Source organism: Pseudorca crassidens, chromosome X (genome assembly GCF_039906515.1).
Source record: "Pseudorca crassidens isolate mPseCra1 chromosome X, mPseCra1.hap1, whole genome shotgun sequence".
NCBI lineage: Eukaryota > Metazoa > Chordata > Mammalia > Artiodactyla > Delphinidae > Pseudorca > Pseudorca crassidens.
In genome coordinates, this window is record NC_090317.1 from 33,487,148 (window position 1) to 33,504,085 (window position 16,938).

General features: G+C 38.3%; 1 protein-coding gene across 1 annotated transcript in view; it reads right to left on the reverse strand.

Moving 5' to 3' along the window:
* Positions 1-1,550: 1,550 nt before the first annotated feature.
* Positions 1,551-16,938, reverse strand: part of HTR2C (5-hydroxytryptamine receptor 2C) — a 258,251-nt gene continuing 242,863 nt past the window's right edge. The window contains exon 6 of the mRNA XM_067722943.1: positions 1,551-5,028. Within this exon, the coding sequence (XP_067579044.1) occupies positions 4,205-5,028 (824 nt within the window). The 3' untranslated portion in view covers positions 1,551-4,204. The remainder of the gene's footprint in view (positions 5,029-16,938) is intronic.

Genomic DNA, 16,938 nt, shown 5'->3' on the forward strand with positions numbered 1-16,938 from the left:
TATCCCAGAGGACCCATCTTAGAGCTATTTATGTTTAAAAGTGTGTGCTATATGGGCTTCCCTGGTGGCGCAGTGGTTGACAGTCCGCCTGCCGATGCAGGGGACATGGGTTCGTGCCCCGGTCCGGGAGGATCCCACATGCCGCGGAGAGGCTGGGCCCGTGAGCCATGGCCGCTGAGACTGCGCGTCCGGAGCCTGTGCTCCGCAACGGGAGAGGCCACAGCAGTGAGAGGCCCGCGTACCGCAAAAAAAAAAAAAAAAAAAAGTGTGTGCTATGGGTCACATAATATTTGAGAGCCACTATGCTGTCACCTACTCCTGTTGGCATTGCCTATAAAAATACCTCTTTCTAATATATTCAGCTTTCTGTGTGATATGTTAATATATGTCTAGGGGAATATACAAGGAGAAATGGGCCTCAACCATGGAGATTGCATTGACTTAAGGGGGAGCTGATTAACTGTGTGGAAACTGTGTGTTTCTGCTGTAAGCAGAAATGTACGGCTGCCTGATGGCAAGGAGCATCTTTCTTTCCTCAGACCATGAAGACCTTCCTGTACAATGGGATGTGGCACTCCAGTCTTCCTCTGCCCCTCCTTCCCTTTCATTGGTAGTAACAACTCCAGGTCTGTGCCATCAGAAATTTCAACCTCTCTCCGTTGCCTTGCTGTTGGGGAAGAGTAGTCCCTAGCTTCAGTGGTACAAGATATTTCTAGCCATGGGCAGCAGTGACGCTGTTGTTTCAAAGTGGCAGTTCAACCTTTATCCTTTGACCCATTCCTAGGACTCAACCTAGTCATGGTTGCAAAGGAATGAGGTATTCCTGCTTTCTTCTCAGGGAACTGAACTCATGCCAGTGGGCTCACTCAGCGTCAGGAAGGTACAAATGTTGAAAGAAAAGGCCAGTGTATTTTGTCACCCATGGCTTCAGGTATGGAGGAACAGAGCAGCTTAGTATGGTCACCCTGATGATTGCACAGGTATCCAAAGCCATTTGGGATAGGGGTCAGTTAAGGTGATCAAGTCACACCACATGACTAAATAGTGGGGAGTTGTAAGACTCCTTCTGGCAACAGGAACAGATAATACAATGCCCACAAATACTGACGCTCAATATGTGTCTGTTGAACATAGAGTGGCCGCTATCAACTGGGGATAAAACCATCAATAAGGTAAACATGGTCCTCTCTAGGGGAGCTTAGAGTTTGATGGGAATAAGATAGCAATGATACCTATAGCAAAGAGAGCATATGAGCCACCCCAGGCCCCTGCTCAGGTTAAGGAAAGTAGGATAATTTGAGACTGCAGTTATTCTGCTTACCAGGCATCAGTGATGTTGTTATTAATATTGTGTTTGTTGTTTACACCTCTTGTCTTTCCTCAAGTGTCACAGTCTTTGAGTACATAGAGAAGAGTAATATTTTCTGGTTGTATTTGTCTTTATGAACTTATTTAACAGGTTACAGTTTAATTTTCCAAGAAATGAAGTGGTGTATTTTTCCCTCAAAAGATGCAGGGGGAAAAAAGGTGACATATTAGGCAACATTTAATAAATTTAATAAATTAATAGGAAGTATCACAAAAACCTGGAATGGATAACATACAGGAACCAGGAATAAGACAACACTTTGAAACCACTCACAAAAAGTACCACTTGTTGAAAGAAGACTTACAGGAAATAATATAAGGCAGTCTGTTGCACATGTCTTAAACAGATATACATACATAATAGAACATCAAAATGATCTGTTTGACAGTAAATTCACCACGTTTACACTTATCACATGGACTTTAAAACATTTATAAAAGGTGTAGGTTTAACATTGAACTGTAAGGTTTATATCCAAATGAGTGTACTTGTTTCATACCGAACTGCACAGAACTTATGAATAGCACACAATTTGAGAATAATTACTGTGTTGGGTACTATTAAGTACTACTACTTGATGGCATAAGAATTATTAACAAATGTGCTGTAAGCTATTATCGTTCAACTTATTGCTAGTGCTTTTGAAAATCTGTGGTTTATATTTTATTTCTTTGTAAAACATGTGCTATGAGCTTGCTCCGTTGGTTCAGGAAAGAAATCAGATGTTTCCAATTTTCTCTAATACTCACCATACTTCAGATCTGATTGCGTGGTCTTTTTAAAGACTGCTGAAGGATTTGCTTCAGTCCTTCTTATATCACCTACTCTGCCTTACATTAATACAAATCGATGGATTTATGCATCATACACGGCATACATGCAGGACACCATCTGTATGTGCAGAACTCATGCTCAGTGCGTGGTGTGTTTCTTCAGACATTTTCATTTCAGTAAGAATTAGATCTCACTCAATTTCATATAACTGTTTTAACCTGCAGTTCAACAGAGCCAACAGGCAGGTAGACTTTACTTTCATGTCATAATTGGGCATGCTCAAGCAATTGACCGGCATTTGGCAGTGTTGCAAATCACGTAGGGACCGTATGAGTGTCCTCAAATACGTCCGTTGGCTCTCCCACCACCCTTGTGGCAGACTGTTGGATTTATCTATGCTGTGTGTTGAGGACACACACCAGGGATTTTAGAAATTCAGATTCTGCCTTCACCAATTTCAAGATACTCTAAGGTGTGTAAGTAACTGTCAGGCATAAGAAATAGCATCATGAACTCTTCAGAAATTGATCCACAGTTGTGTGACATGGACACACATGGAAATACAGTTACTGGAAACCCTTGTACACTCTGCACACAGCATAGACTTAATGGTCTGACTTTAGCAATGTTTGAAAACCTTTCACGGTTAACAAACTAGTAAAATGGTACTGAACTCTTAGAGAGCAGCAGGCCCAAGAATGAAACAATGGCCAACACTTACTGTAACGCAACACTATATTTTAACAAAGATTTAAACTTCTGGTACATAATTGCAGTACAATGAAGAGCTTGCCACTTTTACAAATTAGCTGCAGCCTTGCCTGCACTAGAGAGTTTGGAAGGATCTGTAAATGAGATACATTTTGTTTAAAATCCAAATGGAAACTCTGTATTTCTGTTTTTCCCAAAGTTCAGTAAAAGCTTCTTTTTAATTACTTTTTTTTCACATTCTAAGGGCCCAGTTCTGTAGTCCTTAATCAAGCAAAACTTCCAAGCTTTTGATCATCTATGCTTCCAATGCAAGTTTTACTCAAAAATGGACTGCTAAATTAGGTCCTATAGATAGAGGTACCGTAATTAATATACTATTTTAATAAGGCTCAAAATGCTAATTTCATTTTGTGTGTAGCACACAAACTTCCAGGATCCTGAGATCAAAACCCAATTGATGATGAATCCTGGATTGGGAAATAACTCTGGGATTTTGTTTCCCAGTTTAATCATGGAATTAGGTATTTACTAAGGACCAGAATGAAAACACTAATTCCAGTTTGCTTGTCATTATAATCAGAATTTGAACATTGTCTGTAAGAAGTGAAAAGCTGTTATTGGTGTATATATCTTGTATCATCCTTCCACTTCTGTAGTCCTGGTTAACCAGCTGCTATGTTAAAATACCACTATGTCTGGTGACAGACATTGCAGTAAAATATCAACAGAACATTCTGACAATGTCAAAATTTCCCCTATGTGTGACAACAAGGCTAAGTTCTGCCTTTGACTCACTAATAGTTATGATAGATTATCAGAAGGCAGAACCTATCTTACTGTGTTTATGTGTGTAGATGAGCTGAGCAAGAATTTAAAGTGTATATTTACTGTTAACCCAGAAAATAGATTTCACTGAATTTGTTCAATTTTGGCGTGGTTGAAGTGTAACCACTGTCCTGTGCATCATTCTGGTCTCCTGCAAATGTCACCTGAGATGAAGATCAACACTTCCGTATGTGAAAAAGAAAAAGAGAGAGAGAGAAGAGGGAAAGAAGGAAAGCAAGAAAGAGAGGGAGGGAAGGAGGAAGGAAGGAAGGAAGGGGGAAAAAATCAACATGTTTGCATCAAACAACCAAAGTAAATTATTCTCAATCTATTATAAACAGTAAATACAGAACCCTAAATCTCACTACTGTAAGCATGATTGTAAAGTACAGGATTGCAAAGCTATATATAAAAACAACTTTTTCAGACAGCAATATTTACATTAGGTTATGACCGACAGAAGAATTATAGAACAGTTTCCTACATTTGTAGCTTTACTGTAGGAAAAGACTGCACCGCTCTTTCTTACACACTACTAATCCTTTCACTAACCACATTGGAGGGATTAACTGGTAGCTCCAAATTCTCCATTTGCATCTCTATACCGGCCTCCTGGTCATCAGCTTTCTTAATCACTGGTTCATTGGTGTGCCGGTAAATGTTAACATTAAGCTCCCTCCCAGACAAAGCAGTGGCAGCAACTCTCGGTATTTGTCTGATCGGAGGCTTTTTATCTGCCTTATAATTGCAGCGCAAATAGTTGGAGAAAGCCCTTCGGTAAACTTTGTTGAAAAGAGTGTACACCAGAGGATTAATTCCTGAACAAACATAGCCAATCCAAACAAACACATTCAGAAGTTTTTCCATTAGCTTTTGATTACAAGCCTTCCCACAAAGAACCGACAGGATATTAGTAATAAAAAACGGGCACCACATGATCAGAAACACAAAGAAAACAATGCCAAGGACTTTCGAGGCTTTTCGTTCATTGTTGATAGCTTGCATGGTGCCCCTTGGCCGTCTTTCCTTCTTCTTCCTTCGGCGTGGGTTCAAATCTTGGTTAGGGTTTGCAGAGTTCTCTTCATCAGTATTCCTCTTGCAGCACTTCAGGAAATCCAGGCTAATTCCGGGCGGTTCCTCCGTGTGGCCGTGCAGTAACATCAGAGCTTGTCGGCGAAGGACGTGGATCGTTAGACAGTATGTAATCACCATGATCGTCAGCGGTATGAAGAAAGCTACGAAGGACCCAATAAGAACGAAATTTGGGTCATTCAGCACGCAGGTGGTGTTGTTGATGAACACCTTGTCTTCATCCCTCAGTCCAATCACTGGGATAGGAACTGATACACCTACAGGAACAGAAAAGAAGGTAGGACATTGTTACAACATATTGAAGGGTCGCACAGATTTGTACAGTGGGATGCATTTAATTGCATTTCACTGAAGAAAATTTAGATCTATCTGTTGAAGGCTATTCACAGCATAAATGGGTAGTCACATGAAAGAGTAGCAGTATGATATCAGAAAATGACAGCTTTTTTCAAGTTAGGAATGCCTTCTCGCCAAATTTCCTGTAGAAGATGTGGAATTATCATTATTGAGATAATTATAGGTATGGTTGTGCATAAGAGTGGTTCGTGTCTTTTTTGTTTTATCTCCAATTCCTAGAACTGTCCTGGCTCATAGAAAGCACTCAATAAATATTTGTTGAATGAGTGAATAACTTCACATCTATACTCAATGACGTCAATAAATTCAACTGTTCATTTTTTTTTTTAACATCTTTATTGGGGTATAATTGCTTTACAATGGTGTGTTAGTTTCTGCTTTATAACAAAGTGAATCAGTTATACATATACATATGTTCCCATATCTCTTCCCTCTTGCGTCTCCCTCCCTCCCACCCTCCCTATCCCACCCCTCCAGGCTGTCACAAAGCACGAGCGAATATCCCTGTGCCATGCGGCTGCTTCCCACTAGCTATCTACCTTACTACGTTTGTTATCAACTGTTCATTTTTAAGCAGCTTCCAAATGCAATAAAAATGATGTGTATGCCACCTACAAGAGTAATTATAGCATATCAGGGTTGGCTGAGCTTTTAGCCAAGGACATCTTTTCCTGAGGAAAGTGGTCAAGAAGAGGAACTTCTGTGTGTGTGTCCTTTGGAGACAGGGCCTAGGAGCTCTGGAGTTACTGGAGATGGAGAGGATAGTATGTCCCCCAAACAGGAATTAGATCTGACCACAGTGTGGACATAATCTATGCAGAAACTGAAAGGATTGTCTTTTTAGTAAGCATTTTCCTGAGACTCTGTGCTTAAGCAGGGTCAAGAGACAGATAGAAATGCTGAGTTGGGAAAGATACAGTCCTCCCATTTCTGTGTGGAGTTTTGAACTCTTTTGTTTTTTAAGAATACTGAGAGGTAGTAATTTGGTAAGCACTTCCATTAATAAAGAAGCTCACAGGCAGAAGATATCAACAAGGAGGTGGGAGCAGAAGGTGCTCTTATGCCTGAGCATAAGTAAGAAACCTAGAAATTTTTAGAAATCATTATGGTAGATCTCGAAGAGGTCCTACATTAATAAGTAGGGATAACTTGCAAGTGAAATTCAAATTTTAATGTTAATTTATTCTCTCTTGTGTCCACAGGAACTTGAAGCCTGGGAAAATTCAGACTGCATTTTTAGGATTCCATCAGAGATTATTATGAGGAATCCTGAGCTGGTGGATATCTGCACTATGAACTGTGAGAGGGGATAGAAGCGCACTCTCAAAGATCATTGTTGGCTTTAGGGAACAGTGACAAATCTGAAACTGAAAGTCCCTATAGATTCTTTTTTTTTTTTTTTTGCCGCACAGCGTGGGTGATGGGATCTCAGTTTCCTGACCAGGGATTGAACCCAGAATCCCAACCGCTAGGCCACCAGGGAACTCCCCTACAGGAGTCTTAACACACTTTGTCAGGTATACAGTGTTTGGCTGGATGATCAAGAAGGAAATAAATGGTAAATGTTTCTTTGCTAAGAGCTCGCTGAGGATATTGATTGGTAATTAATTTCTAGGAAGACATGAGGAAGAAAGAGTCTTTGGAAAGTGATCTTTAAGCCTTCTAACTCAGACCCTGAATTTCTTAAATGACCGTTTTTTTTTGTTTGTTGTTTTTTCTAGAGAAAGAGGCCAAGTGATGGTATGAGAACCAGTGATAGATGTGACAAGACTTCTTGGGGTATTGGTATATGCCTGCAACCCTGAACCTGGGCATGCCATTCAAGAAAGTAAAAACGGCTGTGAAAACTAGGAGACACTGCAAACAGAAAGTGTCCTCAGGTAATACAGTGCAGGATCCGGTGAACTTTGAACTCTGGATGGGAAGAGTGGCAAGTATCAGAAGGTAATATTCACCCAGTTTGATGAACCACGCAGATTACATTTCTTAAGAGTTATAAAATGACAGGTAAGAATGTGGTCGGTTTGTACTGTTAGGATCTTTATTCCAAAAGTTATAAATATGAGGGAATATCTAGAAAGAGTGTAGATCCAGCTTGCCTGAAAAAAGTCAGTATTGGCTTTATCCTTCATGAAATGTTTTAGTGAGGATTAGGCTGCAGGAAGTTTTCTGGAGTTAAGGAAGCTAATATGAGATTAAGAAAAGAGGGACGGGTTACTTAAACACAAATCATTTACAAGAGAAAAAATTAGAGAGAGAACCTAAGATTAAGAGAGACTTAAAAGACCTATCAAGCATTATAATATGTGGACCTTCTTGGGATCTTGATGCAAATAAATTTTAAAAAATATTCATGACACAGGTGGAAATTTTGAACAATGGCCTTTTGATGATATTAAATAATTTTTGTTCATTAATTTTTAAACGTGATGTTGATATTGTGGTTCTGTAGAAAAAATCTTATATTTTTAGATATAGAGACTGAAGTATTTAAGGATAAAGTATTACGATTCTGAGGTTTATTTCAAAATAATATGGGAGGGAGAAGTGGATGGAAGTATGGATGAAAGAAGGCAGTCCATAAACTGATAAATCTTGGAGCTGGGTAATGAGTACATGGGTCTTTACTATATAATTCTATCTAACTTTACAATCTTTGGAAGTGTCTCTAACAAAAGTTCAATATTTTAAAAATTGAAGAAATTAAAAGAAGACATAGAAGTCCTTTCTGGAACAGAGAAAGAAATGGCTATTAGACCTCAGATCATAAAAGTCTCTAAGATTTACTACCACTGCTAACTTTGGAAGTGATTATTTCTAGAGCAAAAGTCTTGGCCTCCTGAGTGGAAACGCTCAACATTTTCATATAAATATAGAGAAGAAGGCGGTTTTCTGACAAAATGTTGGTAGAAAACTATGTTATACTTTCTCAGGATCCTATAGCAAGACCAGAGGAGGGGTATAGTGGAATGGCTCCCCTTCCAAACTGCCCCCCTCCCCTGCCCTCTAGCAATGTGAGAACCAGAGCCTGAGGCTAGAAACTTGATCTGGGGAGTTTGCATTCATTCTGGAGGAATCCTGACAAGGGTAGACATATCTACACTCAGGAAACAAGTGCTGGAGTGGAGATTCAATTCCCAAGGAAATGCTGCACAATATTTTAGGTATTTCTAGATATCTGAAGTTTCTAGGGAAGGCCTCACACTCTGATCAGAAGGTCAGTGGAAGTCAGCATTACTCAGAGCCCAGCTCTGAACTGGTATTAGCTTGTTTCTGTTAAAAGATTTATTCACTTTCCTAAAGGATTCTTGGGCCTAAAAGTAAGCCTGTTGAGAGACAACAAGAGAGGGTAGCAGAGTGATCCCAGATGAGCTAAAGGAGTTATTGGGTATGTGACGCCAATTTTATCCCTGGCATCTATTTGTATAATTTTATGTACATTGAACAAAGAGTGATTCTAAGGCTGCCTTTTATTGAGTCTATCTTGTATGCCAGGCATTGAGCCATGCATATTACTGACATTAAAGATATAAAATGTATTATCTCAATTTGGTTAAAACTCCTAAAATACAGATATTATTTGGTGAAGGAGCTTAACCGTTTTACCAAATCTATATCATCACTAGTTTTATTTGTTTTTGGTTTTTCAGAAACTGTGAATGCAGTCAACAAAACAAGAAACTTAAGTTCTTTTGTCAGTATCTGGAAATGAAATGTAAATAATAGCAGCTAAAGCAGCATTAATAGCAGTACCTATTGTACAGATTATCTTAATCAATACTTAAAAAACAATTAAAAGTATATGTCAGCAGTTTTCAAAGTGTGGTTCAAGGACCCTGGGGGGCCTCTGATACTCTTTTAGAGAGTTTGCTATGTTTCCCTTTTCCAGCTATTTATCTTTAAAACTGCATTTTCTTTATAAACTTCAACCTAATAACATAAAACAGGTTGAATGCAGATACATAAATGAGAATCCAACTATATTTCCCTAAAACTAAATATTAAAGAGATTTTAAAACTGTAAAACAATGTCGGCCTTCTCTCAATTATTTTTGGGAAATATAGTTTATTTTTATAAAAAGTATTTACATTGACATTAAATGGATTCATTACTGTTATTTAAAATGAAATGATTCATAAATATGTTAAATATTTCTCAGTTTTAAGTTATATTATAATAAATATCAATAGATATAATCCACACAAACAAAAGCTCTTTGAGGTCTTCAATTATTTCGAAAAGTATAAATAGGTCCTGACACCAAAGAGTTTGAGAGCTGCTGTTCTATATTAATGGATGAAGTTACTTAAGCCCTGGAGAGTTAAATTTAGCAAATTTATGAAGTCTTTCTCAGTATTTTAAATTTGTCAGCTAGTAGAAATTCAGGTGATGTTATGTCAGGGTAAACATAAACAACATCAGTAATAGCAACTAAATATTTTACATGCATCATCTCACTCATTGTCGTAAAAATTATGAAAGGCGCATGTTATTTGGTGAAGTTAACTTCAGAAAAGTTAAATTAATTTAGCAAGTATAATGAAGCAGTCTTTGATATTTTTAAACCTTTGATATGTCCAAGGAGAAAAAGTGAAAATGAACTCCAAAGAAGATATACAGATTGCCAACAAACACATGAAGGAATGCTCAACATCATTAATCATTAGAGAAATGCAAATCAAAACTACAATGCGATATCATCTCACACCGGTCAGAATGGCCATCATCAAAAAATCTACAAACAGGGGCTTCCCTGGTGGCGCAGTGGTTGAGAATCTGCCTGCTAATGCAGGGGACACGGGTTCACACCCTGGTCTATGAAGATCCCACATGCCGCGGAGCAACTAGGCCTGTGTGCCACAACTACTGAGCCTGCGCGTCTGGAGCCTGTGCTCCGCAACAAGAGAGGCTGCGATAGTGAGAGGCCTGTGCATCGCAATGAAGAGTGGCCCCCACTTGCCACAACTAGAGAAAGCCCTCGCACAGAAACGAAGACCTAACACAGCCCAAAATAAATTAATTAATTTAAAAAAATCTACAAACAATAAATGCTGGAGAGGATGTGGAGAAAAGGGAACCCTCCGACACCGTTGGTGGGAATGTAAACTGATACAGCCACTATGGAGAACAGTATGGAGGTTCCTTAAAAAAGTAAAAATAAAACTACCATACGACCCAGCAACCCCACTACTGGGCATATACCCTGAGAAAACCATAATTCAAAAGGAGTCATGTACCACAACGTTCATTGCAGCTCTATTTACAATAGCCAGGACATGGAAGCAACCTAAGTGTCCATCGACAGATGAATGGATAAAGAAGATGTGGCACATATATAAATGGAATATTACTCAGCTATAAAAAGAAATGAAATTGAGTTATTTGTAGTGAGGTGGATGGACCTAGAGTCTGTCATACAGAGTGAACTAAGGCAGAAAGAAAAAAACAAATACCGTATATTAACACATATATATGGAATCTTAAAAAAAAAAAAAAAGGTCATGAAGAACCTAGGGGCAAGATGGGAATAAAGACGCAGACCTACTAGAGAATGGACTTGAGGACACCAGGAGGGGGAAGGATAAGCTGGGACAAAGTGAGAGAGTGGTAGTGTATATATGGATATATATACACTACCAAAAATAAAATAGGTAACTAGTGGGAAGCAGTTGCATAGCATAGGGAGATCAGCTCAGTGTTTTGTGACCAGCTAGAAGGGTGGGATAGGGAGGGTGGGAGGGAGGGAGATGCAAGAGGAAAGAGATATGGGAACATATGTATATGTATAACTGATTCACTTTGTTATAAAGCAGAAACTAACACACCATTGTAAAGCAATTATACTCCAATAAAAACGTTAAAAAAAAAAAAAAGAAAGAAAATGCCAGGTATAAATAACAATTGCAATAATAATAACTACTTTTTACTGAGTGCTTTTTATTTGTCACACGCTGAGTCATGTGTTTTATAATTATTACATACTTTCATATATTATTTAATCCAGACAAAAAACATAAAAAGAAGGAATTATTAACTAGAATTACTAAGTCTTTCTGAAATTAACTTCAATTAATCTACATCATCTTTAGAATTTTAGAAAGAACAAAGATAAGTTATAATTCACATTCGGCTGAAAATATCAGGTACTACTTCAACCAATAAACAGTCAAATATTTTGCATGCATTATCTCATTTAGTTCTCAGAAAATCCTGTGAAAGTGATTATTATTCATTAAGGTTACTTAAACTCAGAGAGAAAAAAATACTTTCAATAAACATGTGGAGTCTTAGCATTTTAGGAACACTGAATTCAGTAATAGTTATAGTTCAAGTTTTTATTGAAAATATGTGTTACTATGACTACCATGACTACTATCATTTATTGAGTGCTTACTAACTTTGGTACTGTATCTGCAGTATATACTTTATATGCATTATTTTATTCTAGCCTCATAAAAGCCATAAAATAACTTGGTGCAGTTATTTTACTTCAGATAAGGCAAGTAAGTTCAGAGAATGTATAAAGATGTTCGCATTATTTCTTGAAGCCTTGAATTCAAGCAACACAGATCAATTCTCTTCAATCAGATAATAATACCATATGCCAATCATTCTTAGATGTACATTTCTTTTAGATTTTAACATCTTCTAATGTGTGATGCATCTTACAATTGATAGTATCTTACAATCAGTGTTGGCCAGACAGTAGTCATTACATAGCGTTACATTGTCAGCGTATGTGTGAGCCTGGTCTGATAAACTTCTTTTGACATCTTCTGGTAAGATCAAAATTACCAGTAGCAAAATTTGCAAAGTGGCTATCAGCAGCATGGTAATAGTTCACTGTGAACGAAAAATTATGTCATAACAGGCAAAAAGAGGGAGTGTTCTGAACAAGGCATCCTCAACAGCATCAAATGTCACAGAAGGGTCTAGAATTTGAAACATTTCCTCTGTCTTTGAAAATGAGGTCACTGGTGATTATAGAGAGAACAATTATAGTGGAGTAGTGAAGACAGGAAACAGATTGCCAAGAGATGAATAATAAATGGTAATTAGATAGAGGAAAGAGAGATTATAAAATACATTTCCTGGAGCAGATTGACCAACATCAAAATGAAAACATAGATTAAGGGAATTTTTTACTGAACTGCAGGGCTATCTCCTAGGTATCTATTTTCATGAGTTTTTCATGGAGAGGAATTTTTTCAAGGACACCTAGGAGGATGACACAATGTCAGGCTGATGGGAATGGTCCCTTGCCTCACAGAGTAATAAGTGAGTCCCTTGACAATGGGAATTGACAGCAGAAGATGAAGGAACTATTTTCAGAGAAGAGCATAGAAGACAAAACAAACACAAGCAGTGCTGCCTTAGTTCTCAGGTGACAAAGTGTGACTGAGAGTTGGAGAAATATTTTGCATACTTTGGCAGATAAATCAGTATTGTGATGATGCAGTGGGAATTTTAAGGAAGTCAGAATCAGGTTGAGAGTCAACTTTGAACTTAAGGAGTTTTTAGCTTTGAGAAGAGTAGGAACCTAGGCATGCATGAATGAAGGATATCGAGTAAGGAAAAGACCTTAAATGACTTTGAGGGAAGTGGAACTAAAAGAAGAAGATTCTTCGTAAGCAGGAAAGCATGAGAAGACAGTTCATGAGGTGACAAAAGGAATGCCCAGGGTTTGTAAGATAAACCTGTGTAAGAGTTTCTGGACAGCTGGGTGTTAAAAAGAAATAGCAAGCATCAAATGGAGTCATCTGCCTCCATGACAGCAAACTAAGGCTTAATAGTCTCAACTTCTCCCAATAATGTGACTTTTAAGCAATCTGAAATTTCCTGGTCAGCACTAATGAGGTAATCTGCATAATGACCCCTTCCATTACCTTTTCCCTCAAAAGAAGATGACCTAACCTGAAATAATTATTTTCTTTTGCTAATAACTTCCTTGCCCCACTCTCCTTCTGCCTGTAAAAACCTTCCATTTGAAGGACTTCCTTTGAAGTCCTTATTTATTCACTAGAAGGGATGCTACCCAATTCATGAATCATTGAATAAAGCCAATTAGATCTTACAATTTACTCAGTTGAATTTTATTTTTTAAACAGTGAGGGAGGTCCTAGGGAGGTCCAACTATAATATGGCTGAGTGCATGAGGAAGTGAAATTTGAGATAACATCGAAATATGGCAACATTACTACTGATGGGTAGCAGAATATGCCACACCAAAATATGCGTCTTTGGCGTAAGGATTATTTTGAGTTATTTTGAGAAATGACAGACACAAGAGAAGCTCTGAAAACAGCCTAAGAGAAATTTGCATTTACAAAGGAAATCTCCATTCGTAAACATTTTCCTCTCTGTACCTGGAAGAGAAGGATGACTAAATCATAAGAGAATCTTATCAATGGAGAAGAAGCCCACTTAATTCTGCATAACAAACCTAACCCTTGTTTACCTAGCTTTTCCTGGTCGCCTCTTATAACTGGTTTCCCCCACCCCACATCTTTATTTGTCTTTAGCTGAAGATGGTATTTAAGGTGATGGCTTACACCATTTGGGGTAGTTACTTAGTTTTTCTGGGTATCTCCCATGTATACATAATATATACATGTTAATAAACATATTTGTTTTCTCTTTTTAAACTGTGTTTTATTATAGGAGTCTAAGCCCAAAACTCAGAAGGGTAGAGGGAAAATTATTTTTCCTCCCCTACATTGCTCACAAGCTAATGAAGATTGCGGAAACTAAGATTATATTTAAGGTACAATAATATGCTTACACATTAAAGGTGAAGGCCAATAGAATGGAAGAGCTTAAAGATACAGAAAAGAAAGGCTAAGATGTTAGATAAAGGTCCCTGAGGAGGCAAAGTTGGAAACAGTTGGAAAAATTACACTAGGTCTAAAGACTGGTTGTTCCTTTCTATTAGAAGACATAGTAGTATGAATGGGTGGCAGAAATTATTGGGCCTTATACAAAAAGGTAGAAGAGAGATGAGAAGAAAGTGTTAAACGGCAAAAGAACAGAGTTGTTAACTGGATGCACAAAGTGATTTAAATGTATATCTGTTGATTCCACAAAGCAGTGAGAAATAAGGAGAGTAAATGCAGATAGGTGAGTGTGGATAGTTAGCTTTCTTAAAGATAAAATCAGACAGTTGAACACCCTTACATGCTATTGGAAAAATATTCAGGAGAGGGAGTTTGAAGATGTGGAGAAAAAGACATTGAGTAATGGAGCCAGACCCTGAGAACTTGAGAAAAAATAGACTCATGGGTTCCAGGAAGAAAGTCAAGACTTGGGTAGAGGGTGGCCTCAATTCTCTTGTAACAGGTTAAAAAAAAAAAGATTATTATACAAGGGAAAGAATTAAGGGAAGAGTAGAGGGGATTGGGAGAATAGACAGATTTTTTGAGCCATTTAGAAGTTCCATTGATAGGATATGGTGATTGATAGGATGTGGCATGTGAGGGAGAGGCAAGAGTTAATAAGTAAATGAAAATTTTGTTTTGTGTCATTAGGTAGATGGGGATGCCATTAAGCACAAGAACATAGATGAAGGAGCAGGATTTTGGCAGTGAAAGTAATGGACTCACGTTGGATTGTGTAAAGTTAGAGATGTTTGTGAGTATCAATATGGAATTCTCTGTGAATATAGTTGTTTAAAACTCAGGAGACAGGTGCGGTTGGGAACAGGATCTTTCTTATAAAGGGAAACTTCAAGGTCATGATCTTTTAGGGAGAACTTTGGTGAAAAGAAGTCATACAAAAATCTAGGGAAAGGGTTCCAAACCTTTTTGTACCTAAGGATCTCTTCTTAGAATAATTTTTTTTTTTTTAGAATAATGTTTTTAATATATAAAATAACATACAGGAGATTGCAAAGGAAATAAATTATTTTGACATTCTGCTATCAAAATATTAAAGATAAAATTTAGAAACAGTAATATATGCAGGTTTTAATTAGCACATTAAATAACAAAATCTAGTAATGGGCCTAACAGCTCCTGAAATTTGAAATAGTGATGAGCATCTATCATATGGCAAGATATCTGCCACAACCGAATATGATTTTCAAGTATTTGTAATGACTATTGGTGATACTGTTACAGATATTGCAAATTACTATTTTGGTTTATTGCTTACATTTGTAATTGAAGTAAATCCCAAATTTCAGTTATAAGTTAGTTAAAATAAAGATGCAGGGAGGGAGTGGCCAAGATGGTAAAGTAGAAAGACCCTGAGTTCACCTCCTCTCATAGGAACATCAAAATTACAACTATTTACAAACAACCATCAATGAGGACAACCTGAAGACTGATAGTAAAGATCTTTTACAACTAAAAATGTAAAGAAGGAACCAAAATGAGACAGGTTGGAGGGGTAGAGACACAATATAGTCAAGACCCATCCCCCTGGGTAGGTAACCCACAAATGAGAGGATATTACAATTGCAAGGGTTCTTCCTAAGGAGTGAGTGGTCCAAGCCCCACGTTGGGCTCCTCGCCCAGGGGGCTTGCACCAGGAAGACAAGTCCCCAGAATGTTTGGCTTTGAAGGCCAGTGGGGCTTACTTTTGGGGAGGGCTGTAGGAAAAAGAGACTCTACTCTTGGCACACACAAAGCCTCACAAGCTCTGAGACCCAGGGCAGAGGCAGTAATATGAAAGGAGCCTGGGTCATAACCACTTGCTATCTTAGCCTCCTGGAGAGGCAGGAGAAAACTTGGATCCACCCTGGGGACATACATGCTAGCAGTAGCCATTTTGGGGAGCTCATTCTACCATGAGGACAATGGTGCTGGCAAGTGCCAATTCTAGCACCAGAGATCACAGGACCCTACCCTGCCCACCAGCAGGCCAGCATTAGCCTCAGGAACCCCTGGACTGTGCCACCAGACATGATGGGACACAGCCCTGCCCACCAGCAACCAGCAATCTTCACAATAGGCAGGGCCCAGCAGCCAACCAGACTGGGGGCCAGCCTTACCTACAAGCATGCCTATAGTAGTCAGCCCACCACAAAAGAAGGGCCCATGCAGCTCACATAGATGACACCACTAGAGCATGTAGCTCTGGTGACCAGAGGGGAGTGCACTGCTGAAAGGCATAGGAAGTCTCCTACATAAGGCCACTTCTCCAAGGTCAGGAAATGTAACCCATCTACCAGAAACAGAGAAATAAAAACAGCAAATTAGACAAAATGAGGCAGCAGAGAAATATGTGCTTAAAGGAGGAACAAGATAAAGCCCCAGAAGAACTAAATGGAGATAAACAGTCTATCTGATAAAGAGTTCAAGGTAATGATCATGAAGGTGCTCAAATAACTCAGGAGAAGGATGGATAAACACAGTTAGACGTTAGAAGTTTTTAAACAAAGAGTTAGAAAATATAAATAAGAACCAAGCAAAGCTGAAGAATACAATAACAAATAAAAAATAAACCAGAAGGAATCAACAGTAGATTAGATGATACAAAGGAAGAGATCAGGGAACTGGAAAGCAGAGCAGTGGAAATCACTCAGGCAGAACAGAAAATTTTTTTTTTTTTAAATATCAGGACAGTTTAAGAGACCTCTGGGACAACATCAAGCCTATTAACACTTGCATTGTAGGGATCCCAGAAAGAGGAGAGAGAGAAAAATGTGCAGGGAACTTATTTGAAGTCATAATAGCTGAAAACTTTTCTAACCTGGGAAAGAAAACAGCCATCCAGGTCCAGGAATCACAGAGAGTCTCAAACAGGATAAACTCAAAGAGGAACAGGCCAAGACACATTGTAATTAAAATGGCAAAAATTAAAGATAAAA